This window comes from Nanorana parkeri, unplaced genomic scaffold, assembly GCF_000935625.1.
Source record: "Nanorana parkeri isolate BGI_ZX_2015 unplaced genomic scaffold, ASM93562v1 scaffold255, whole genome shotgun sequence".
Taxonomy (NCBI): domain Eukaryota; kingdom Metazoa; phylum Chordata; class Amphibia; order Anura; family Dicroglossidae; genus Nanorana; species Nanorana parkeri.
In genome coordinates this window covers 459906-485814 of record NW_017306523.1, presented here as the reverse complement: position 1 = coordinate 485814, position 25909 = coordinate 459906, and the positions used below count along the sequence as shown (strand labels likewise).

The following is a 25909-nucleotide window of genomic DNA, read 5'->3' as shown; positions in this document are numbered from 1 at the left end:
CCTAGGTAACGCAAGGCTTGGGGCTCCCACACAAAAGGGAATGTGGCTCGGAGGGTGTCCACTAGTGGGGTTGGCAGTGTCACGTTAAGGGCTTTAGTTTTATGGGGGTTAACTCTCAAACCGGATGCTCAGTGTACCTTTTAACCAACCCATTGTGCAAATGTGTGCAAATGTAGCCCTTATAGCTCTATAACTATGTGTAACTGTTTTGTGGTTATGAAGCTGACTTGGCGTGAAGCAGTATTTGGGGGTTCTGTTTTTATTCCGTTATATTTTTTCATCCTGTTGTATCTGTTATGTAACTTTAATTAAGGCAATTTGTTGTTAGGATATGAAATTATCTTAATGCTTAACTCACCAAGTACATGCAGTACCCTGCTGAATCAATTTGGCTTGCAATACATGACTTGCCTCGGGGCAGACTTTTAAAACCTAAATCTATTTTGTCATCCTGCAGCAGTTCATTATCTTACTGGCACAGTCTAATGTAAATCTTCAGCTCGGTTTTAGCACTTCATTGTTTAAAATCCCCTGTCTTGACCGTTTTGAAATGCTTGTACAGTATATATCAGTTCCATCTGATATATACCTAAATGCTTGAAATGCTTGTACAGTATATATCAGTTCCATCTGATATATACCTAAATTGAAGGCATTGTTGGTTTCTAGCCTCTGGGAAATAAAATATTTTGGGTCTTTTTAAAAGAGAACTAAAGTCAACCCTTTTTTTGGTTTTAGTTCTCTTTTGGGTCACAGGAGTACATTTACTAATGTACTCCTGTGACCCAAACTGGGCATATAGCGGGCTACTTCCCGTTATATGCTGACAGCGCAGAGCTGCGTTGCAGCCAGGACAGATCCTGACAATATTGTGGGGATCCAACCCCATTGTCTGATTGACAGCTGCCTTTGCCTCTCTAGAGCCAGCTGTGACCACCCCTTCCCCTGCCTGTCCCTCCAATGAGCCATTAGTCACCGTTCCCTGCAGGGAGAAGTTTGTGAACTGAGTGATCAGCGGTTTGTGATTGCTCAGTTCTCGATCTATTGAGTCGACGTGTGACAGCTGCATCGCAAAATATTGGGAAGAGTACATTTTACTCTCAATAGTTATCCTGTAAACACATAACAGTTTGATTATATCTGTAATGATGCTTAAAATAGTAATACACTCTCAAACTTTTTTTAATGATGAATCCAAACAAATATATATTGCCTAGCAAAGTATTTCTTTACATTATTGCCCAACAGCTGACTCCAACTCTCTCTCAGCTTTGCTTCACTGAACTTCTTGTCCAGTACAAGATCACAAAAGACAGTGCAGACTCCAGCAACTGTTCACCTCCTAGCTTAGAGAAGGGGGGAAAAAGGAGGAGAGGGGAGCTTGGATGAAGGGAGTGACTTGCCTTGTTGTGCCTCTGTGTTAATTAGAAACGCATACAGCTTACTAGCACACACAAGGGTGGCTTCATAGGACCTTGCAAGAGAAAAGAGCCACCCTAAAACACTATATCAGGACCATGGCTCAGGGGACCAGATTATTCTGCAGGAAACTAAACTTTTAAACATGAAGAAGCAGCATCAATTGTAATTGATTTAATCAGCATTTTAAATACTGCAGCTTAAAAGCATTTTGACTTTAATATCACTTTAAAAAAATCTGTGCCCTGTCAGGTTCTAAAAAAAAAAGTAGTTTACTTAACATTCCAGCATCCCATGTCTCCTACTTCTACTCCATTCCAGCGCTGCTGCCTTCTCCAGCACCATTAGGGGATTTAGGAGTGTCCGATACCTGTGTACCACAATAGGACTCAGTAGTGATGTAGGGGTTGGAAGATGGAACCAAAGTGCACCATACAAGTTTTCTTTAAACTGAAAAAAGTTTCACCTAGAATTATTTGCGCTGCTATTAAAGTATCCATCTACCCAAAAGGGATATTTTATATCTGCGTTTGGTGGTATGAGTTACTCATTTACTTCTTGTATCTCTTGAGGACAAATGCAGCAAAGTTCTAGTTGGAGATTTAGATGGTTAAGATCTCAGGCATCTACCAAATCTCATTCACACCAGACTGCATGCTAGGACACTAGGCACTGATTACTTTTTTTTTTTGCAATGATGGACAATGGCTTCAGGTGAGCTTCTGTGCATTGTGTAAAAATGCATCATGTGTTCATTTTTATACAACGCACTTCAATTAACCGCAAGGCAGCGTTGTGGTGTGAACAGGGCACATACAAAGCTATTGTTTTCTGTGTGCCTTGACATCAATCTGTGCATATCAATGCAGCCCAACTAATCCTAAACTGGTGTGGACGAGCCTTAAAGCTGTTCACAAAGGTTTGCAGCCTTTGAGGACAATTTCATGCTGGGAATATGATAATGTAAGGGAGGAGTGTAAAAGCTTATGTGCTTACTTTGCATTGCCCAACAAAAAAAAACAGCTTTTCTGGAGACGGCAACCCGCAGATGCTGCAGTGCCGTCCGTCCGTTTTTTTACTACGGGCGGACGGCAAGAGGTTAAAGGAGAACTATGGGTTGACTTTTTTTTCCATAGTTCTCTTTTGGGTCACGGTAGGACATATTCTACGTCCTTCCATGACCCAAAACTCAGCATCAGGGGTAGCAAACCTCCGGCCCTACAGCTGTGGTGGAACTACAAATCCCATGAGGCATTGCAAGATTCTCACAGCCACATGACTCACGTAGAGATCATGGGATTTGTAGTTTCTCCACACCTGGAGGGCCGGAGGTTTGCTACCCCTGCTCAGCATATAGCAGGTTATTGCCCGCTATATGCTGAGAGCGCCGCAGCCGGGACAGATCCCGACAATACTGTCAAGCTCCACCCCGCTGGCTGATTGACAGCGTACTCTGCTTCTCTAGAGGCAGAGCCAGCTATGCCCGCCCCCTCCCCATCCACCCTTCCAATCAGTGCTGGAGGATTATGGAGGGGAGGGGGGAATCCCTGCGGCTCTCTGCAGGGAGATAATCGGGAAGCAAGTGGATCGGCGGTATGTTTTTGCTCACTTCCTGATCAATAGAGCCAACGTTTGACAGTTTCAATGTCACACGTCTGCTCCAACTGTGGGGATGAGTGTAATTCACTTACCCCATAGTTCTCCTTTAAATATCTCCCCTCCCCCACTTCCATGACCATAGTATATGATGTTTGCTTATATGTGATCTCTCATTAACCTCAATTGCTCCATGCATGCAAAGTTGGACTCCCAGCTACCTCTATTCTTCCTTCACTGAAGTGTCAGACAGTCTGATCCGCTACTTTACTATCATATGGGAATGGGATTGTTTATACACATATACAGTTTTTATCTCATTTTTCATATATCTTCACATAAATCACACAGCATTTATAAATCAAAATTTTAGAAATTGATTCAATAAACCAACACATAAAAACTCATAAAAAATTGGTTCAATAAACCAACTCATTATTGTTGGGAGAACACACAAAAGAAGCACCGTTCCTTCACGTCTCAGGGAAATAATTGACCCAGGTGCTTGTCGCTGGGAGCACATCCTCACTCCAGTATGAGCCCATACAGACAGAAGCTGGCCAGCGGAATCGCGTGTGCAGCCAGCTTTTCTTCTGTTTGTATTTGCTTGTTGGTATTGTTTTTTTATTGCACTTTTATACTTGCACATTTTTATTTATTTTTTATCATTCAGTAAATGAGAGCATTTTTGAGAGTAATATTGTTATGAAAGGAATGTTCTGAACACAGATCAGCTGTTAGTCTGTGGCTGCAGGGCTCTGGTATTTCCACCTAGGTAATAAATGGTTTTCTTGTTTGCTCTGTCACTTTATGGCATGCTAATAAACTCCACTGTATATGCCTTTGTGCTGTTTAGAAACCTTATCACCTACATGCATAGATGGCGGATCCATGTAATTCAAGGTCCTTATCTACTACGTGTTCTACTTTATTAACTCTTTCTTGCGTGTTTTTCAAGTTAGAACAGAGGAGCCTTGGAAGCCATATATAGAAGACCCATATTTTTTGTAAAACAAATGACAAACGCACTCAACAATTTGTCACCAGTTATACAGTAAGGTGCACACGAAATGGGCTTTGAACAGTAAAACAGTAGAAAGGCATCCTGGCACACTCACAAGCCGCACAGCCGCGCCAAGGCACCTCTTATAGTGCGGTCCTAACTCTAAACTATGAGAGTCTCCATCTTGGAGCACATGGGAGCAGAAGATTTCAAATTGGGTGCAGGTTTGTCAGGAGGAAGCCCAACCTCCTTAAAGGCACAGGGACACACAAGGGATCCCGCACATCCCAATGGCAGCTGAGAACCCCCATGTGTCGCTGCACCAAATCGGTTGGCGCGGCTGTGCGGCTTTCACATTTTCTGCAGAAGACGTGTATCCAAACCTCTGTTATTGACCTTAGTGGTGAGACAAGTTGTTTTACATGCTGGTTTGTGAGTGTGCCATGATGCCTTTCTACTGTTTTACCATATTTTTTGTAGACATTTTTGGCAGGAGCACAAAATGTATACCTATTTTTCTGCATATGTAATTTTAAATTAAAGGCCTGGGCACCATTTAATCGGAGGCTAAGCTTGGTATCTAGATCATTCTTCAGCAGTTCAGCTTTGTGGTTTGTAGATACCATGTATTTGTGGTCTCAGGTGGTCTGTGCGTGTGTCTATGGTGGGCTGTACAGGGTCTTAGGAGGCTTTGTGGGGTCTTACCACGGGTTTGGCTGGTCTCGTGGGAGCGGGCGGAATGCTTCCCCAGGAAGGAAGAGATTTCTAGCACTGCAAACAGGCACCAGTTCAGACAGGCTGCTGATGTCCAAAGCAAACGTGGGACCTCAGGCAGCCACTGCCATTTAAAATTTTAAAGAGCCGGTATAGTTGCATCCCTATCAGGCAGGCACAGCTTCTTGCAGACGCAAAAGAAAAGCTGTACACGGCTGCAAGGCACTAAGAAAGACCTTCCCTATAGCTGTGGCACAAGTGGGCTCCAGTTGTGACAGCGGCCCTGGGCAATTGCCTACTTTGCCCATTGAATAAAGTGGACCTGTGTATAGGTTGCAGTTCAGTGGATACAGGAGCTTGCATGCTCCTTACTGCAGGGCATTACAGTGTGCAGTATGTTATTACTGACAGTTGGCTTGTGTGCACGATCATAAATTGGGACCACTTCCTCCAGAAAAAGAAAATGTGAAACACAACGTGTGTGCGTGTGTGGTTTGCACTGTGGCACATATTGGGCATTGCTTATTAATAGCCCCTGAATTGGTATTGGTAACTGCAGTAATAACCCTCAGCATGTGTCAATAATAACCTCCAGCATTGGTGGCAGTGACATGCTATTTAAACCATCCTTCATTGATAGTGGCAATGCAGGAAAACCCCCAACCCTTCCCCTTTAAACCCTTTCCTGCACTGATGGTCAGTGTCAATGGTTTGTAACCACTGCTTCTCTTATTGGTGGTCAGAACAGTGTTACTTAACCACCAGTTCTCTTATTGGTGATCAGTTACAATGTTACTTAAACACCGCTCCTCTTACTAGTGGTCAGAGGCAGCGTTATTTACCCACCACTCCTCTTACCAGTGGTCACAGGCAGTGTTATTTAACCACCACTCCTCTGGTGATTGTGGTAGTGTTATTTTCACTTGTATAGGCAACTAATGGACTCCATTTGCTGTGGAACTACAGTTCCCAGCATGCCAGACTTTTGCTGTACAGTAGTTGGAGACCATAGGTTGCCTAAACATATCTTGGTAGTATTGAATGCTGTATGAACTGTGTGTACTATACCTAACTGGAGATACTGAAGCGTACTGATATTACTAATTAGGTATCCACACATTTATATTTCTTTTTTAATCCGGTTGTTCAGTGATTGCAAGGTATGTGGTTTTGTTTGTGATCTGATGCCGCCATAATTTGTGATGAGATTGAATAAAATATCACTCAGATGAAGCTGAATGCTTTTTTCCAAGCAAATAAAAAAATGCAATCATGTTGTGATCATTATGGGTGTGTGTCTAAAATGCCAGATATTATTTCTTTGACATTGGGTAGAGGAAATTGTTTTTCCCATTCAATTTCTTTATTTTTTTTAGGCAATTACATTAAATAATATAAACAGATAATCAGAAATAAAAATGTTAATGGAATGGAATAATCACTGTGGCCAGCCTAAGTAGGTTCTATAGAAAGTACAATCATGCCTGGTCTTCAGTGGAATGTCAAGGTCAGTTGACTGGCCGGCACCAGATATCGCTTGTATCACTGCAGTCAACAGTGCTGATTACATGGAAGAAATCTGAACTTTTATGTGTTGTAAAAAGGACCAAAATCACAGTTTACTAAAGTTAGTAGACATCCTGTCTCGATTTGAATTAGAACAATTTTTAAAACAAAGGTTCAGTTGTCTTTTTAAGGTAAGACTTCATTCAAAACTGTAAGTTGTTTTTTGGGAAATATCTTTTCTGAGAATTGTTACACAAACAGTAACATAGCCAGCCAGTGCTGCTCTAGTGCTTGCAAGACACATTGGTTACTGTATCGAAGGATATTAAGAGGCTGATGTATAAATGTTCTGCACAGCGTATAGCTGGGTGAATGCCATCCACGCAGCATTCTCTGCACTAAATGGAGCAGAGGAGCATAGAAGATTAGAAGATAAATAGAAGAAGATAACATCTATGTAACAGGACGTGTATACACGCCCAGTTACATCCGAGAAGCTCCCGGCAGGCCGTCTATACACAGCGGCTGGCCGGGAGGTAGTTAAAGCAGAAAAAAATCTGAGTGATTATTATGGTTTCAATCATGTTTTAAATTAGAAATGAAAAATATGATTTTAAATATTTAGAGAAAAGAATAACAGACATGTCTCAGGAGGTTATGTATAAGTAGAAACTTCAAAAGGCTGTGGGGTAGATAACTCTAGTTCACACCGCAGCGTTCAGTTCCAGAGCATGTAAAAAAAACTGCAGCAAGCCCCATTTTTCCTGCTCTGGCATGCTCTGCAACGCATGCAAACACCTTGGAACGCGCTGAAAGTCCCGGAATGCAGCAAAAACGGCCTGGAACGCAGCAAAAACACGGCACAACCCACTCCACTGGGTGTGCAGAAACTCATGCAGATCTGGTCTGCATTTGGTGTGAACAAGGCCTTAGGCTTGATTCAAACTATTGCTTTAAAGTAACAAGTGATAATGCACATGTTACACGTTGGTGCTATTCATTTTGAATGACACCCTAACACACTAAAGCAAGGCACCTGCACTACCACTTCTGAAAAAGGCTCGGGTATGGATGAGTGAATAGGTAGCCTTAATGCAATGTACGTTAATGTGCAACGTCGTGCATACTAATGTGCATGTGTTAAAGCACCGTGAATGTGCATAACTATTAACCATTTTAGCTATTAAGCAGTACACAACACGTAACACAAGAAATGTAATTTACAACATTGTTTGTAAAATTATTTCTTGCAATAGGTGGCTTGTGTTATATTCCCCCCCAGAGAGCAATATTCCAGTGGCCAAAATCCTTATGCATCCAATCCCTCAAATGTATCCAAGCATTTTCTTTAGGTTTATAGGAGAAAGGAAGCTTTATGAAGTAGGAAGGGGAATGTGTTTCCCTCAAGCAGATTACTTTCCTTGTGCTGAATCACATATAGGGATCTTTTTGTCTAATTTCTTTTTGTTAGACATATTAGGGTTTTTAGTGAATTAGTACATAAGGATATTGGGAATCCAGTTATAATTTTTTATGATTGACATATACAGTGTGTGTGTGTGTTTGTGTATATAATATATGTATATATTTAATTGTGTACTTCTATCAAGCTACATACACTGCGTAATCTGAAATGTATCAGTCTGAAATCTGATATACGAGAAAAAATGGATTGGTTCAATTTCGGTATGTCTTTGGATTGCTCCCAGTATATAAGGCCATGTATACAAAGGGTATAAATGGTCTTGCCCTGAAATTTTGGGAGATCCTGATGTGGTGCAGTGGGCTTCTCTGCATCTTGTGCTGAGAAGTAGAAAAATTAGGACAGCAAGGAAAGTTTAAGGGTGTGAGACAGAAAAAAGTAGGAGAAAATAAACTATAGGTATAGATCATTAACCTCTTGCCGTCCGCCCGTAGTAAAAAAACGGACGGACGGCACTTGCCAGGCAGCGCTGGCGGATCGGAGTGGGGAGGGGGAATCCAAACCCTCCCCTGTTGCAGCAGAGAGCCGTGACAGGATCGAGAGGTGAGCGAACGCCGGTATGTGTTCGCTCACCTCCCGATCTACTGAGCCGACCTGTGACAGTCTCATTGTCACAGGTCGGCTAGAACTATGAGGTGAGTGAAAAGAGCTTACCTCATAGTTCTCCTTTTAAGGATATTGAGGCATGTTGAATGGAAGTCATTAACAATTCTGGTAAAGTTTCCATCTATGCTTTTTTTTTTTTTTTTTAAATATCAGTATTACTCCCATTTAGTTTTGAGGATGAATTTAACTTCTGTGTAGGACAGGTTTTAAATGTGTACAAAACACATACATTCACTTTACAGTGGGCCTATGTCAATCCATCTAAAACAGGTAGGTCTGTTTTTGTAGATGCTGTTGAGCTGAATCAATTATTGGCTTCTGTAGTGATTAGATCTCTGCACTTGAGTTCCTATTCGCCACAAACATTTCGGTTTTTCCAACCCTTCTTGTTTTTTTGGGGTTTTTTTCATTTATTTTTTTATTGTGAAGGATAAAGCAGAAGGTGAGAGACCTTTCTTTCTGCAGTAGAAGTTAGACCAAAGTAAGGGAATAAAAGCTGGGAGGTATCATGGTTAGGTCTAGTCACTAGCCTCCTGGAGATGTAAGAGGGCACTGAGTGATGTAGCCCTTCACAGACCATTCTTTGCTAAAATATCTGCTTGAATGAAGAGGCTCTTTAATAGTACTATTGTTATTGATGTTTCAGAAAACCACCAACCCTGGTGGGTTCCAGAAGTATATAGTTTAGAAATCCTTGGCTGCTTATAAAGAATCTGCCACTTAGCTGGGATTTTCTTTTATCTGAGAAAGCTATCCTACTGACTTAAATGAGACCAATCACTTTGAATTACTCTAATTCGGACATCTCACTTTTTTAAGCTCTGTGGGAGTAATAATCACGTTTGCCTTTCAATGGACACTGCATTAGTTATGGATGCTTTCTCAGCTATTACCTGTCAGAGCTGACAGTGGGAAATGTAATTGTTTGAGATGGACTGAACAGATTTTTTTTTTTCAGCATTTTTCAGTAACATTTTATGCTTTTTTTTTTTTTTTGGGAGGGGTAAAGATTTATTCCATTACACTAAAATATCTAAAAGAATTTGTGTGAAAGAATTGTTAGTTACTTAGCCACCCTACAGTGTACTGTCTAATAAATTCTGTTCTTGCAGTTCAAACTCAAGTCAGTATATTTGTTAGTGCCCAGAAAGCAATGCTATTAGTCTATTGTACTTAGATCTTTAACCTTAAGGCTGAGCTTCAGGAATTACAGAAAAACTACACTTGGAGTAAACCACACACACACACACACACACACACACACACACTGCAAGGGTTAAATGCTTGTTACGTGACAAGCATTTAACCCTATAAGATACACTTAGTGGAGAAATCTACTATGCGTTTACCATAGAGGTGATCGCAACAATGTTTCTAAACGCATAAAAGAAACTGTGAGCTCAATACCCGACATTGAAAGCTCCACTGGCTTATATTTTCAAACTGATCAGCTTGTCTCCAAGTGTATGTGTGAAGCGAGTGTGACAATGGTTGTTCAAATCATTTTTTAGAAGGTTTCAGGTGGTGGTTTGATAGTCTGTGATTATGGCTCGTGTTTAAAACTATTTTCAATAAAGACATATATTTTTATACCACAGTAGACACTTCGACCATTTATAACTGTCTTTGATCTGATCTTTAAACCAGTATAATTTTCTTTGAAGGTCCTTGAATGCATTTTAAGATTTTACTCCTGAGTTTAGTGTCACTTTAATCCTAACATTCACCATTACACTTACAAGTGCAACACATTTGTTGTTACTTCTGCAACAGTGTTGGAAATAACTTTCTCTACAATGTTCGATTCCATTGTGGAAAAATACCACAAGTTATATCTGTAAGGCCCCATTCACACTGAGCGACATGAAAATCGCGAGATTTTGAGCGATATTGCGCGTTGAGCGATATTGAGCGACTTGTCGCGCAACTTTTTCCTATTGGGCTGTATGCAATCATGAGCAATATCGCTCGAAATCGCTCGAAAAAAGGGTCATGTAGGAGCGACAAGCTACCAGCGACAAGCTACAAGCGATATTGAGCGACGAGATGTGAACAGCTCCATAGAAATGGATTGGAGAAGCTACATAGAGCAATATCGCGTGGAAATATGAGCGATATCGCTGCAAAAATTGCTCAGTGTGAATGGGGCCTAAAAGGTGGCCACTTTGGTCAGTCAAAAATGTTGAATACATTTTGTTAAAATGATCCCTTGGCAGAATTGTGTGCCATATGTTATATTCTAAAATGTATGTACTATTTATGTAATATATGTAGCATTTTCAGAATAAGCCTATGTCAGAAAACCCTTCTGATGCTAAGCAATTCCTAACAGTTTTTCTTCTGTTTGATCTTTGTTGCAGATCAGTGGAAACATTATTTTTTCCGTCTAAGGGGATTACATTTACAGTGAAAAGCCGCTGTCATACAAACACAACTGTTCTCATTCTTTTGCACTTGTTCATTAGACAAACTCATAGTTGGTACTTTACGGGGCTCTTTTTGGTATTATATTTTGTTTATCTAGTGCTAGAAGGCAGCCTAAGAGCAATGCTGTCTATCCTGAATTGACTATTTGTCATGTTGTTTTGGGATGACAGGTTAATGCTTGAGGGGACATCCACCCTGTAAATGTAACATAGCTGACTCTACATATATGAACTTGCTATTCCAGTACATAGTAAAAGTTCATAATACAAATCAGCAGTGTGTATTCGTCTGGTTTTCTGTAATTACTTGATGTCTGCTCTTCCAGCTTGTGGACATTCAGCATTCATAAGTCTGGAGTTTTTCAATTTATCAAGATTCAGTAACCTTTTCGAGTGTTATTGGTACTCGGAGACCATGGGTGCAATAGTGGGTGGAAAACATACCTACCTCATAGCTGTAGGATTTAGACACCAGGAAGACAAAGTATGGCAATCATCAGCCATTGTAGAAATATTCAGAAGACCTCCAGAATATTAAAGCTGGTTGGTTTTGGTTGGATATATTCTTGTGCAGTTGTCTGGTCTTCCCATTGCCACCTACGCTAGTGTCAGTGCTGTAAATTACAACAGAGGCACACTTGCAACATATGTGCATATTTTTTTCACTTGAGGCTTTCCATATCTAACAGATGGCAAGGAGTTTTCAAATGGCTAGATTTCAAACCAAAAAAATACTAGGATTACTTGGTGAACTACAGCAGTGCCTGGTTCAAAAGCTTTGAAAGTACAAAACAGGCTGTGTACCCCATATCCATATATAGGTTTAATGTTTTAAGTTAGACAGCAGTGCTCCTTTAACAATGCAGAGCTGTACATAATTTTGGATGGCTACTTGTGGTTCTGTTATAATGTGTAGCTCACGCTGTACAGTTCTATTTTTTTCAGTATTGCTGAAAACTAAATTGGCTTATACACTGTTGTAGGCAATACAACTAAACGCCATTCACGTGAATTAACTCTAATAACTATATTGACAGGTTTATTTAATGGAGTTTTGTGAGTTACTCTTTGTAACGATAGTGGTGATGCTATATGTCATTGTATACTTATTCCTTAATATAATGCTTGTAATTGGGGTCATTGGGTTAAGGCATATGGGGAAGAAAGCATAAAGCTTTAGACTCCAGCATGACTTACAACAGTGTTTTGATGGCATCCCATCTGTTCACATATGTTTAAGCATATGTTGAAATAAATGAACAGCCTTCAGGCTACTAGTGACAGTGTTTCTGAGTCATATGACAACTGGATGTAGCCAGAGACACCACTGTACTAGTCTACACCTACTGCATGATCTTTCTCGCTAGTCACTGTATTGTTGCCTCTCTGCCTCCTATGTTCATTTTTGTGTATCATTAGCTGTAAATTAAAAAATGTTTGTACTCAAGGAACTGGTTTTGTGCATACAAGACTTCGACTGTGCACCTCAGTCCATTCAGCAAAATAGTGCTTCCCAGGAGAATAGTTTAAGTCAGGGTTTAAACATAGTCCTGGCAATCCTATCACAAGCAGGAAAATTTCAGTTTTACAGGAATATTGCTAGTGTACACCATACAAAGTCCTGAGTACTCTTAGCAGTGAGTGCTATAAAGGTGAATTATGATAAGTCCAATGCTCACCTTGTGCTTACATTTTGCATTGGTCACACTGTTCACATGCCTGACCCATCTGCTGGCTGATATACCGGTGTTCTATCAAAAGTTGTGACTGCGTTAGAATGTGTGACCGGTGACGTGTTCACACATTTTACCGTAATCACGCCCACTTTTTCGGCGGTGGAATATGTGACCGGCAAAAGGTGAAGAATTCCAACGCTTTCTCAGCTGTTCCAGGGCAGATCAGCATCGCAGATGGTATGTGCAGGAGAACTGATCTGCCCTTGAACAGCTGATCGGTCCTGAAATTTCACTTCTATCTGACTTTGTTGAATGTGAGATTGCACTCGCAAAGTCGGATAGAAGTGACGTTTCAGGACCGATCAGCTGTTCTGGGGAAGATCAGTTCTCCTGCACATACGATCTGCGGTGCCGATCTGCCCTGGAACAGCGGAAAAAGCGTTGGAATTCTTCACCTTATTCTTCACATATTCCGCCGCTGATAAAGTGGGCGTGATTACATTAAAATGTGTGACCGTCACATTCCAACCCAGTCACAATCTTTGATAGAATATCGGCATGCTTCTGTACCTTCATTTAATGCTTGAATTGTTTGATGATGTGCTTGCTTCACTGTCAACCTATTTGCTGTCACCAAGGGGGTGCACTTAAAGGCTGCATTCTGGCAATGTCACACACTCTCTTTAGACTCTACGACATGGATTGGGCCCACATATTTCAGCCATGACATGGAAGATTTACCACTAGTGATCTGGGTATCATGGGTGCACCATGTAGTAACAATTATATGTAAAACACAGATTTTGTGGATTCCATCTATCTAACTGGCATGTTATCTATATGTTTTAATGGATCCAAGTGTCACCTAATTTCTTTCAATTTATGTGAGACATAGCTTATTAAAATTGTTGAGGAATACTTGAAGGTTATCCCTGAAAATTTCTGCTTATAGAAGTATGTTGTTCTCCAGCTTTCATTCTATTTTTGATCAGAATGTAGATCTTTTCAGAACTTGGTAAGAAGGGTGCAGTCATTCTTGAAATTCATGTACATTTTCTCATGCACCCTAAGGAGAGTGGCTGACTTAATGTTAGCAACTGCTTAACTTCCTGATCTTTTCATGCTTTAGATTTAAAATAAAAAAATATGCAGTGAAAGCTATCAAGACAAAATGGCAGTGCTCCATTCTGTCATACATGTGACCAGTACATACGCGCTCTTTAACCACGGGATACACTGTGTGGATGTCTCTATGCTCTTCCTGAGGGCATCTCTGAACGATTCAATTGTAAACTAAACGTTATGCAATTTTGTACAGTAACAAGTGTAACAAACAAAAAATATATCTTTTAAGAGGCTGATGACCTAGCTTTGAGCCATCACATTTAAAGACTGTTTAAGAACATTAGTAGATTCTTTATTTAATTTTGTTATAGCTAATGTATTGATCCATCATTATCTTGTAGTTGTGAAAGTTCTAGAATATAAGCAAAAAGTCCAGTCTGCAGATAACATTTCTAAAGTATCTGTTTCTACTTTAACCACTTCAAGACCAGGTGTTTAGACCCCCTTCCTGGCCAGGCCATTTTTCAGTATTCAGCGCTGCGGTACTTTGACGTTTATTCCGTCATGCAACGCTGTACTGAAATGAATTTTACACCATTTTTTGGGGACAGATAGAGCTTTTTTTTGGTGGTATTTAATCACCACTGGGGGTTTTATTTTGTATTATAATTAGGAAAAATTACTGAAAAATTTTGAAAAAAAAACACGTGGGTCTCCAAGACCCCTAATGTCACCTAGGACCCCCCAAAAGAAGCTGATGAAGCAGAGATCTGCTCCATCAGCTTCTTTCCAGCTTCTGAAGCTGGAGAGTGACACAAGAATGCGGAAGTGATGTATTATACAACACTCAGGACTCTGCTCTATAGGACTCTGCAAGGTAGGAAGCCACCCTAAAACATGATATCGGGGACAGCTGATTCTGCAGGAAACTAAAACCTTTTAAACTTCAAAGAACAGCATCCCATTGTAAGTGATATCATCAGCATCTGAAATACTTTTAAAACTTTCTGCCTTTTTACTATTACTTTCAATAGAACATATTGAAAATCCACTTTGTGTTGAAGGACACCTATTGCAAAATAACCTTTTAAAAAAAAAATAATCTACATGTAGTTTTTTTTCAGCTACTTAGTTTCTGGCCCAATTTTATTGTTTGGGAGGTGATAGTTACAGGATAATAGTTAGAGGATGATACTATGCCATAATAGGGGGAGTTGCCAATCTATCCTACAACAGAGCATACAATTATTTTTCTTTAAGAATTTGTCTCTGTGACTCAAAAAAATATCTATGGTCTCCCAAGGTGAACTTACAGTTACAGGTTCACATCCGACTAGTTCAATCATATAATTGATCGGAAGGATTTAGGACCTTAGCTGAAATACCTGCAAATAATTTCATTAAATTGTTATTTTTCAGACAAGAGGCAAGAATACTACATACTATGTGTTACCACTCAATTCTTTCTTGCTTTATCTGAATATTCAAAACCTATACATCAAACTACTTAATTTACCTAATAAACTTCTGAATATGATTTTTCTATTCTTTACGTTAGATATAAAACCATCATTTTAATACTAAAAGATGGATGTGATTTTATGATACCACCTTGAGAGACCGGGGAGATAGGTTAACTCAGTCTGCCTGTATGGTTTCTTGTTTTTTTTTTAAGTGTTAGGCCTAAATTTGCAATGGTTTCCTTTTTTTTTTTTTTGGCAGAGCTATAAAAAAAAAAAAAAAAGCTCAACCCAATTTTTTGTTCTTTCTGTGCCCTAAATGCTCTACCACACCAATTTTTAGACTCTTATGTCTAAAACCATATACACAAATGTATTTTTTCTTGTACAGAGCCTTTAGACATTTTGAAGGGCATATTTTTGTGTGTGTTTCCTGGTGAAAGGGTAATCCCCGCTTTGATATGTAGAACTGCATATTTTGAAATGCAATGTTTGTGCATTTCACATATGCTATGATCTGTCCTTATGCAAGGCAGCTTTGTAACCAAGTACACCTAAACTGCCAATTTCAGGATTTCTTGAAACTTACTACACCAAATGGCAGAGAGAGGAGTTCTACTGATTTAAAACCATGTCCGAGAACTCTCCTTGTATTTTAAGGAGTTTATAAATTATTTTACAAAAGATTCCCACAACTTTCACACATTTTTTCTGATTAAAGTTAGTCCTGACACGGTCTACATTTTAAAAGAAAAGAATGTTGATACATTTATTTATATGATCTAACCATAACACAAGAGGCTATGTGGCTCTGTAAATACATCTGCCAATATGGTGTAGCCATTATGCAAGAGGGTGTGATCCTTAAGCCACATTCCATAATACGATCTACCTGCTGTGGGAGACTATATGGTTCTGCAACTACATACCCTTATATGATTCAGCACTAATTTGATAGCGCATGGTCCTTTAACCACATTTCTTAATATGGCCTGGCCATTATGTAGTTTTGTGTAGACCCTCAACAGCATTTCCTAATGTTGTCTAAGTACTATTTAGGAGGATACGGCTCGCCACTCACATCCAATATTATTTGGAAATTATATAAGAGGGTTTGACTCTTCAACCCCATTTCCCAATAAGCTTGAGTTATGTAAGTGGCAGCTCTGCAACTACAGTTTCCCATATGGCTTAGCCACTATAAAAGAGGGTGCCACACTACAGTCACATTTTCTAATGTGATGTAGCCGTTATGTTGTGAAACCTTTGCCACTTCTCTATTCTGCTACTGACAACATGCAGTAAAGAATTTTACCCCTGTCCTGCCCTGACCTGGTTACCTGTGTCTACAGGGTTTTGTCCTCAGATCCCTTCTATTCCCTATCTACCCCTCCTTCCTTGTTCAGTTGATAGCCTCACTTTGCTTCCAATAATATCTCTGTGCTGATGACACTAAAATCTATCTCTCAACTCCTCATCTAAGTGACATATTCGTGTGGCTGTGACACCAATTACTAAAACTCGGTCTACTAAATGGCTTATCAGTGTGTATGTGACACCAATTTCTAAAACTCAGTCTTTCCAAACCTGAGATTATGATATTACCTCCTCCACCCGACTTTTTTTATCTAGATCAATAGCACGACTATTAGTCCCCCCTCATGTCCGGATGCTTTTGTGTTTAATCCTGGAGTCTAACTTCCTCTTCCAGCCCCACATCTGATCTGTATCCAAATCTTGCCTTACTGACCAATACAATCACCAAGCTACTAATTCACACCCTTGACACATCTTTGACTACTGTATCTCCCTCCTCATTGGGCTATCTCTAAACCGGTTTTCACCACTTCACTCTATCATTAATGCTTCTACCAGAGCCATACACCTGACCAACCATTCAGTGTCCACCTTCCTTCTCTGCCAATCCCTCCACTGGCTAACATTTGCACACTGAATTACATTAAAAAAACTAACAACATACAAGTCATCCACAACTCTGCTATTCCTATTAGCCCATATAAGCACTGCCAAGTGGTCTCTGTATTTGCACAATAGACATTAGATAATCTCACAATCTGACTGAAAATGTAGTACCTTTAATGTAGGGCTAAATGTATCTTTGAAAAAGCACTGGGTATGCAAATTTGATGTTCTGTCAGGTTGATGTATTAATTTATTAAAGGTTCACTTTGACATATCTTCTTTTTTATCTCTTCCAGGTCGTTGTGTCACTAGGAATTATCATCTACAAAGCACTTGATTATGGCTTGAAAGACAACGAGGAGAGGGAGCTAAGTGCTCCCCTGGAGTGCCTGATAGACAATATGACAAATATTGATGAGACTGACGGCAGCACTGATGAAGGATATGATGCTCTGGATGAGGAAGATGATGAGGATGCCAGTGGGAAGAAAATGCCAGAATTTCGTCATTCCTATAAAAGTGTCATGAAGGTATTTTTATGCATTGTTTTTGAACAAGAGTGGTAATAGGCATTAGATGCTGTCATTCATTTGAAAACATTTAAGAAATACAGCAGTTGTATTTTCTTTAGTAGATATTAAAGGATTGGTATACTTGAAAGGAAAACATGGAAGTTGCCATTGTTGATATCATAGAAAATAAAAAATAATCTGAAAACTATCCAAAATCATACTAGCTTGCAACCAATAGAATGCCAAAAAGGACTTCTTGCAGCTTTCTTTATCAGCTCAGAAGATGCTCAGAGTATTCCTTAAGACAAAACAGAAAGAAAAGAGCGCATGGCTCTGGTACAATATTAAACAGATTCTTTATTCATTTTAAATAAAAAAAAAATGCATTCCCATTTAGGTAGGTCATAAGCAGCATTGTAACAAAGCGTAGAGATACACTGTGAAAGGAGGCAGTCACCAGGGCCATCAGGACTGCAGATGGTCTTAACTTCAGATGATATCTAATTCCTCTACTCCATGATTGCAGACAGACCAAAAGGAAATGGCACACATCTACCGATGGTAGCATATTGCACACCAGACATCCGGTGTACCATGCAACCTGGTTGTGGCTGTGCTATATCCCCACCTACTTTTTGTTTAAACTCCGTAAACACAACAATGTGTTTTGGTGCAGTCTCCTTTGTCAAGCCTCGCAGTGCATCTCCGGGTTGTTACAATGCTTCTTATAACTTACCTAAATGTGAGTGTGTTATTTTGCTTTTACGTAAAATGATCTATATTGAATGAGCTCTAAAGGCCCTGGGAATCTTGTGAAAACTGATGGTGAAATCAATGCGGCATGTTATTTTCCTTATTCATTTATTACAGGTATTTATATAGCACTGCCAATTTACGCAGCACTTTTCATAGTACATATTCACATTAGTCCCTGCCCTCAAGGAGCTTACAGTCTAAGGTCCCCATTTCACATACATACAAGGGCCAATTTAGACAGGAGCCAATTAACCTACCTGCATGTATTTGGAGTGTGGGAGGAAATCAGTGTATCCGGAGGAAACCCATGCAAGCACAGGTAGAACATGCATCAGAAAATACTGGCAGACAATTTGCATTCTTCTGCGCGAAAGCTGCGTATGGGACGCTCTTGGTCTTTGACACTAAGTACAAGGCCAAGTTGACCCTCCATTGGTTACAGCAAAAAAGGTGAAGTTTCTGAAGTGGCCATCACAGTCTCCTGCCCTTAATATCATTGAGCCACTCTGGGGAGATCTCAAACATGCAGTCCATGCAAGATGACCAAAGACTTTGCATGACCTCATGACCTAGAGTCATTTCGCCAAGACATATGGACAGCTATACCACCTGCAAGAATTCGGGGCCTCATAGACAACTAACGCAAAAGACTGAACGCTATCATTTGATCCTAAAGTGGGAAATACACAGTATTAAGAACTAAGGATATGCAGACTTTTGAACAGGGGAATTTCATTTTTTTTAAATTTGTTGCCATGTTTTTTTTTATGACTGTGCCATTCTGTTATGATCTACAGTTGAATATGAATCCCATAAGAAATGTGTTTTGCCTGCTCACTTTCTTTAAAAATGGTACATATGTTACCAATTCTCCAAGGGTATGCAAACTTTTGAGCACAACTGTATATGATATTAAGCTAGATCTGTGTGCAATTTTCTTTCTGTTTTGTGTCTTAAAGAGGAACTTTACCCATATAGTCAAAATGCCAACAAAGGCACCTTTACAAATGTTTAGTAATGACAATTTACAAACATACATTTAGATAATATCCAGCTTTTTATTTTTTTGCATACCTTATTTTTCTTTTTCCCCCCAGTCTTCTGACAGTGGCAATTGCAGGGATCCCAACCTGAAAGAAGCACTTTCAGGGAGGTGTCCCTCTCATTTCCGGTAGGTGCCCCCCCCCCATCCACGGAGGAGAGGTTAGGGGGGCTGGGAGAGAGCACCCCCCTGAAATGATGGCAGATAGCACAGGAAGCAATAGCTTCTTTGCTATCTGCAGGCTTTCTTTTTTTTTTTTGTATTCTGAAAGTTGCAGTCGTCAGAATAAAAAAAAAAAAAAGGCATACGATTGCATAGCTAGATTCCTATTGGCTATTGCACTTTGCAATAGCCAATAGGAAACTAGGTAATGCACCCGCCCACTGCTGCTTTCAATCAGCAGAAGAGGACCTGATAGAAAAAAAAATGTTTTTCTTTTTCTTTTCTGACTGACGGTCGGGCCGCGGCTCCCGATGTCAGAAAAGAAAAAAAAAAACGATCGCAGGGAAAGGTTTAATCTGCTTGATAGAGCAGATTAAACCTTTCCGGGAGAAAATGTTTCTCTCCCGGGCGTCCGGGAGCCGCTATCTAATAGCGGGAGACTCCCGGAGCTTCCGGGAGAGTTGAGATGTCTGCAATTGTAACTAAGGACAGGTTACTAGATCTCCCTTTACTTCCTGGAACTCTGGCACATGTGACTAGGACATGTGACCATGCACATCACCTCAGGGGAGGAAAATGCCTTTCCCTGAGATCTCATGAGATTACAGATGAGATTTCCCCGCAATGCTCTGTTGATGTATCCTTCCCACGATGCAATGATTGGGCACGATTACATCATTTGTGCCAAAGTGTACCAGGAAGTAGGAAAAAAAGAATTTGTAAGTAAAATAAAAATGTTTGTTTAGTTAATGAATGTAAGATGATTTCATATCAACATGCAGAACTATATGCTGATATGATTTTTCATCACAGGGGGTAAAGGTCCGCTTTAAGCCATTGTTGATATCTCCTGAAAATGCTGGTTGCTTGGCTAGAATAATGCCACTTTTGCTTCTATATTTTGAGTGACTGAACCCAAAATCCTGACTGCTGTGCTGTGGGCTAAGGCTCCTTTTCAGTAGTGTGCTTGGCGATGTTGCGGGGGTGAGGGTCAAAAATGGTTTCCACCGATTGTAACTGCAGACATATTCTGGTCCCTGTCAGCAGGATCCCACAGCACCTCAGTCAGAGGTTGCTGATCTCTCTCCCCTGCCTTGGCCAAAGCTGCCACCAAGGCATCTATAGATACTTTCAGACCTGCTACTTGGACTCCACCTGGGTGGCCAGCAGTCTGTTTGGGACTTGCTGACTTGCAATAACTTGTTTGGTTGTCACGCTCTGCTGTTGAGCCAATATAGTCTTTTGCCAACTCTTTCGCTGGTGCATCTGACTTTGCCGTTGAGCTGTTATAGCCTGCTACAGCTTGGTATTAGTTTTCTGATGGAGAGCATTAGCCAATGAGCTGCATTATATGTCCCTTCATACTGCAGGCACAGAGATTTCACAGACCTCACAAAATGCTTCTGGTTTCAGGAATTGTTCTCATCCACCACAATATGTGAGCGATTAGTGACAATGGCAAATGTGAAAAAGGCAGGAACCTCGTCATAATGGTCCATACCAATTGTCAGTGGGTTTCTGATCCGTGTTGTCCTACAGTTCCCAGTTGTTGGCTTTGGCAGCACATTTAGTTTGGCATGGACTCCCAACCTACACATATATGTATATGTTTTTACTATGCATTTAGTATGCAAATTGAAGCTTTTGTGTTTGCCTATGATGCTTATCACTATACTGCTATACAATAGTATTTATATAATCTTTTTATTGAATTTTTCATTAATGCTTTTAATCATTACACATATATAATTATCTTTTATCGTTCTATTGTGGTAAGAGCCGTATACTGACTCTTGTCTCCTCTCCACTCTTTCTCCCAGTCTGCTGGCAGAGGGGTGTCAGACTCTCGTCCGTACATATTGGGACGCACTGACAGGGACAGAGACTATGTTAGCGCTGCCCTCGGTTTTCTGCAGCTCCGATTGGCTGGGAGAAACCCGATTTAAATTAGGCTAGTTTAGCCCGCCCATTACCAACGTGGCCACCTCCTATAACAGGCTGATATCCTATCGGCATTACAGAGCACTATCCAATCAGGTGTTTCTTGTCCCTTCTTATTCAATGTGGGGAGGAGACTAGAATCATGTTCTGACGAAGGGGGCGTGCCCCAGAAACGCGTCAACACTTCACTTCACTGATCTGTACACAGGACGTATCATATGGATCCCTCCACTGCTCCGGTCTTTTTACTGTCCTACAGCCTGTTGTCATTCTACTCTTTTTTTACCACTGTTTACCACTGTACCACTAGTTCATTTTTTACCACTGTTGAATAAATTGATCTGCACCTCTTTTTGTGCTTTCTTTTCAGTTATCCCTGACTGTATTGGGGCTGCGCCCTGCACATTTGCCTAACACTTGTTCTTTATGAGGGATGAGGAATGATTGTCTCTGGCGCTTCTGGATATAACATTTCTGTTAGTTACTTATTGGTGACTGATTTTACCAGGAGCGCAATGTACCGGTGTTGCTGTACCAAGGCCGGGCATTACTGGCTACTTATTCAGCTTGCTAAGCAGTATTAAAGCAGAGATGCCATGAAAATTAAATTGTCCTTCACTTCTGCGACTTTGACGCCAGTACAAGAAACGAGGGGTGTGTTTTTCAAAGGGCCAGGAAGGCACAGACCGCAATAAAAACGCTGTCAAAAGTTGTCATCTTTCCTCTACTAAAGGTGTATTCACGCTGAAATGTGTGCATTGGAAAAGACTCAATGCACGTGCATTCACTTGGCCTTCATAGTACTTCATAGTACAACATGTGTTGTGTTGCATTTTTGAATTTATTTTTACACTAAGCTATATAAGGTATTGGTTCTGCCTTGTGTTGATGTCCTTTGCTTTGTGTTAAACATGCGTTGCCCTGCTCTACTTTTTTTTTAGCACAGGGCAGCAGACATCAATGCAACGCACTGGTGTGAATTGCTTGCATTCACACCCATTCATTTTCAGATGTCTTTAGGTTGGCATGCGTTAAAAAGCATATGCCAATGCTTCTGGTGTGAATGGGGCCTAAAGGTGTTTTTGTCTGTGTGCCCAGAAGCGACTGGATATCTCTTTAATGGGGACACAGGCAACAGTATAATCCTGACAGAGGCTCTAACCCTTCCCTGCTCTGTCTAAACAAACAAAATAAAGAGTTTGGCTTGAAAGGAGAATTAAATGGACTTTGCGATTTTATTAAAAGGTTATGAATGGAAAGTTATCAGTCTACTCATGACCCTTTTATAACAGCCTGCATTCACACCATTGAATTCTTGATGGTGCGATTGTCTTGGAAAGTAGACACAAGCTTACACTTGCTGGTAACCGTATTCTAATCTGAAACCCTAGCTGAATTTTTTTTCTCTTACTCATATCACTGCTACATGAGACAAGTATCTGCTTAGACAGATTTCCTGTGTGAAATAATTAATTGTTATCTGCATTGTAATCTTGGTCAAGATGACTCACATTGGGGTTTGTGTATCAAACTGCCTGAAAAGTTGGAAACATATTTACTGAAGTCACACTAGGGATCCAGTCTGTGGCAGCACCTAGTCAGGCGCCTTCTCCTGTGGCATCACTGCCTTCTCGGCAGAACCGGAGAGGTGTCAATTCCTTGCTGCCGAAGGAGGATCCTAAGTGTTTGGCACAGGAACAACGCTGGTGGCGAGCAGCAACTCTAAGGGTTTATGTAGTTGGGCGTTTTTTTTCTAGCTATTGACATTTGCTTTAAAGAAAGTCTGCCTATTTACTTTAATGGTGTGGTGTGGATGACTGTGCTGTCCAAGGACTGATGCTCACCTCCCCACCCCTGCTTTACTCTCAATTAGAGAAGGACAATAACAAAAAAAGATGCTACTGCTACACTATTGATTGTGAAATGAAGCTTCTGTATACACTAAAACATGTCCTTCAAGTTTAGTTTTAAAGAAATATTTAATAACACCTGAAATTATTTACTTCCAGGAATAGAGTAATCTGACATGTGTTAAAAATATCTGCACGCATATGAAATTGTGCATGAGAAATCCCCTGATATTTACACTGAGACAATGAGCAGCTCGCTTCATGCTGTCTCAAATATAAGAAATCTAGGGAACGTAGATGATCCCATAAATGATTTATTATGCCCATGACAGAGAGTCTGATACCAATTTATCCAGTATCCCAAGAGGGAATATCACAGCTGTGCCGTTATATGGCAATACATCTGAGCCACTGCATTGTCCGACAGAATCATTTAATGAGGCACAATATTCTTTGCATTTTAATCTTTAAAGCAAATCTCCAAGCTCAGGAAAAAAATAAATGAATTAATTAAATCTTTCCTCAAATGGTGTGCTTTCATTTATTGCCAGCTAAGAGTAGGACTGCCTTTAGACACTGTGCAGCACATGTGGCCTAATAAATCTAAACCTTAACTGGATACCATTTTAGTACCGCAGCGCTGAATACTGAAAAATGGCCTGGATGGGAAGGGGGTTTAACACCGCGGATGTCAACTGGTTAAAGCACTGTTTTTTTTGTTTTGTATCTCAGGGCTGCTGATCTTTTCCAGCTTCCTTTAGCCACTTCCTGTCTATGCATTTGCTCCAGTGTTGGCTGCACATCATTGCTTAGATTCCGCTTAATGACAACATTGAATCATGCCTGCACAATGTTTGAGCATGGCCAATTGTAGTCTTAGCTAAGGGGCACATGACAGAGTCCCAGATAGCCACATTCCCTGACAAGTTGTACACTTGCAGAACAAGTTCTAGTTGACACTTTTTGAATTTGTAGCAAATTTGTTTGGCAAGTCTACAGCAAGAGTCCTGCAGGTCTTAGCAAGAGCTCTGCAAGTGTACAGCACTGTTGCAAAGCACGTCTGGAGACTTGCAATGCAGACTTGCTGTAATTGTGCAACAAAATTGTGAAACATGGCACGTCTAGCAATAGTTTAGCAAGTCATTTTATAACTTGCAGCTCAATTGCTTGCTATCTGGGGTGACAACGCAGGAGCTCAGTTCGGAAAACAGGGGACATTGTCAGACTCAACAGAAAGTGCCCGAAACTATACAAAAGTTTTAGACAGGTGTAGAAAAATGCTGTTAAGTAAGAGTGCTTTCAAAAATATATAGTTTTATTGTTTATTTTTATCAATTTTTTATTAGTCAGGTGTATGATCAATAATATCAAGCAAGTGCTAATGATAATCAATCATCAACATCGGAAGATGTCCAGCAGTGCGCACAAAACTGGCTTAAGCCAGTGGGACTCTGGTACATCCATCTACTGTCCGAAGTCTGGCCAGAAGTTGTCTTCATGGAAGAATTGCCATCAAAATGCCATACCTCGGACGTGGAAACAAGGCTAAGCAACTCAACTATGCATTAAAACATAGTAATTGAAGTGTAGAAAATGGCAGCAGGTGCACTGGACTGATGAGTCAAAATTTGAATTTTTTTGCTGTAGCAGGAAGCAGTTTGTTCGCCAAAGGGCTGGAGAGCGTTAAAATAATGAGTGTCTACAGCAAGAGTGAAGCATGGTGCAGGTTCCTTGCAAGTCTGGGGCTGCATTTCTGCCAATGGAGTTGGAGATTTTGTCAGGATCAATGGTGTCAGTAATGCTGAGAAATGAAAGCAGATACTTATCCATCATGCCATACCATGAGGGTGATTGGCCCCAAATGTATTCTGCAGCAAGACAAAGACCCAAAACATACAACCAATTTCATTAAGAACTACTTCAGTGTAAAGAAGAACAAGGAGTCCTGGAAGTGATGGTTTGGCCCCCACAAAGCCCTGAGCTCAACATCATCGAGTCTGTCTGGGGTTACATGAAGAGACAGAAGGATATGAGGGAGCCTACATACACAGAAGATCTGTGGTTGGTTCTCCAAGATCTTTGGAACAACCTACCTGCCTAGGTCCTTCAAAAACTGTGTGCACGTTTAGCTAGAAGAATTGATGCTGTTTTGAAGGCAAAGGGTGGTCACACCAAATATTGATTTGATTTGGATTTCTTTTTTGTTCATTTACTTTCCATTTTGTTACTTTATTAAAATAAACTATTAAAACTTTTATTTCTGAAAGCATTCTTACTTTCCAGATTTTTTTCACACCTGCCTAAAACTTTTGCCCAGTGCTGTATAGATAATAAAACTTTTGTTAGCCCCTTGGAATATTGGGCCTTATTCATAGTGGCAGTGTCAAAACTGTGATTAGAGCCCATTTCTAAAAACATATCAATTATTATACAGGATTTATATAGCGCCAACAGTTTGGGCAGCGCTTTACAATATAAGGAAGACATTACAATCACAATACAATTCAAGATAAGATGGTAAGGAGGGCCCTGCCCGTGAGCGCTTACAATCATAAATGCATGTACTTGATTTTCATTTTCAATGGTATCATTCAGACTTTGCATATACCTGCATTCAAGTTAGCTTCATTTAGAGAAAATGGAATTCTTGCATACAGGATCCAATTGGAAGTTATAAATGTGGCCAAACACATGTAGCTGCACCTAAATGTGTGTAAATGCGGCTTTAAGCAGAAACATGTAAACGGAGAAAAGAGTGGTCATGGAAGC

At 40.3% G+C, this 25909-nt stretch overlaps 1 protein-coding gene across 9 annotated transcripts in view; it reads left to right on the top strand.

The window, feature by feature from the left end:
* SPIRE1 (spire type actin nucleation factor 1) overlaps positions 1–25909 on the top strand; it is a 147000-nt gene that overhangs the window by 50665 nt on the left and 70426 nt on the right. For all 9 annotated transcript variants that reach the window (XM_018556851.1, XM_018556849.1, XM_018556850.1 and 6 more), the window contains one exon: positions 17174–17407. In XM_018556851.1, coding sequence (XP_018412353.1) covers positions 17174–17407 — 234 coding nt within the window. The remainder of the gene's footprint in view (positions 1–17173; positions 17408–25909) is intronic.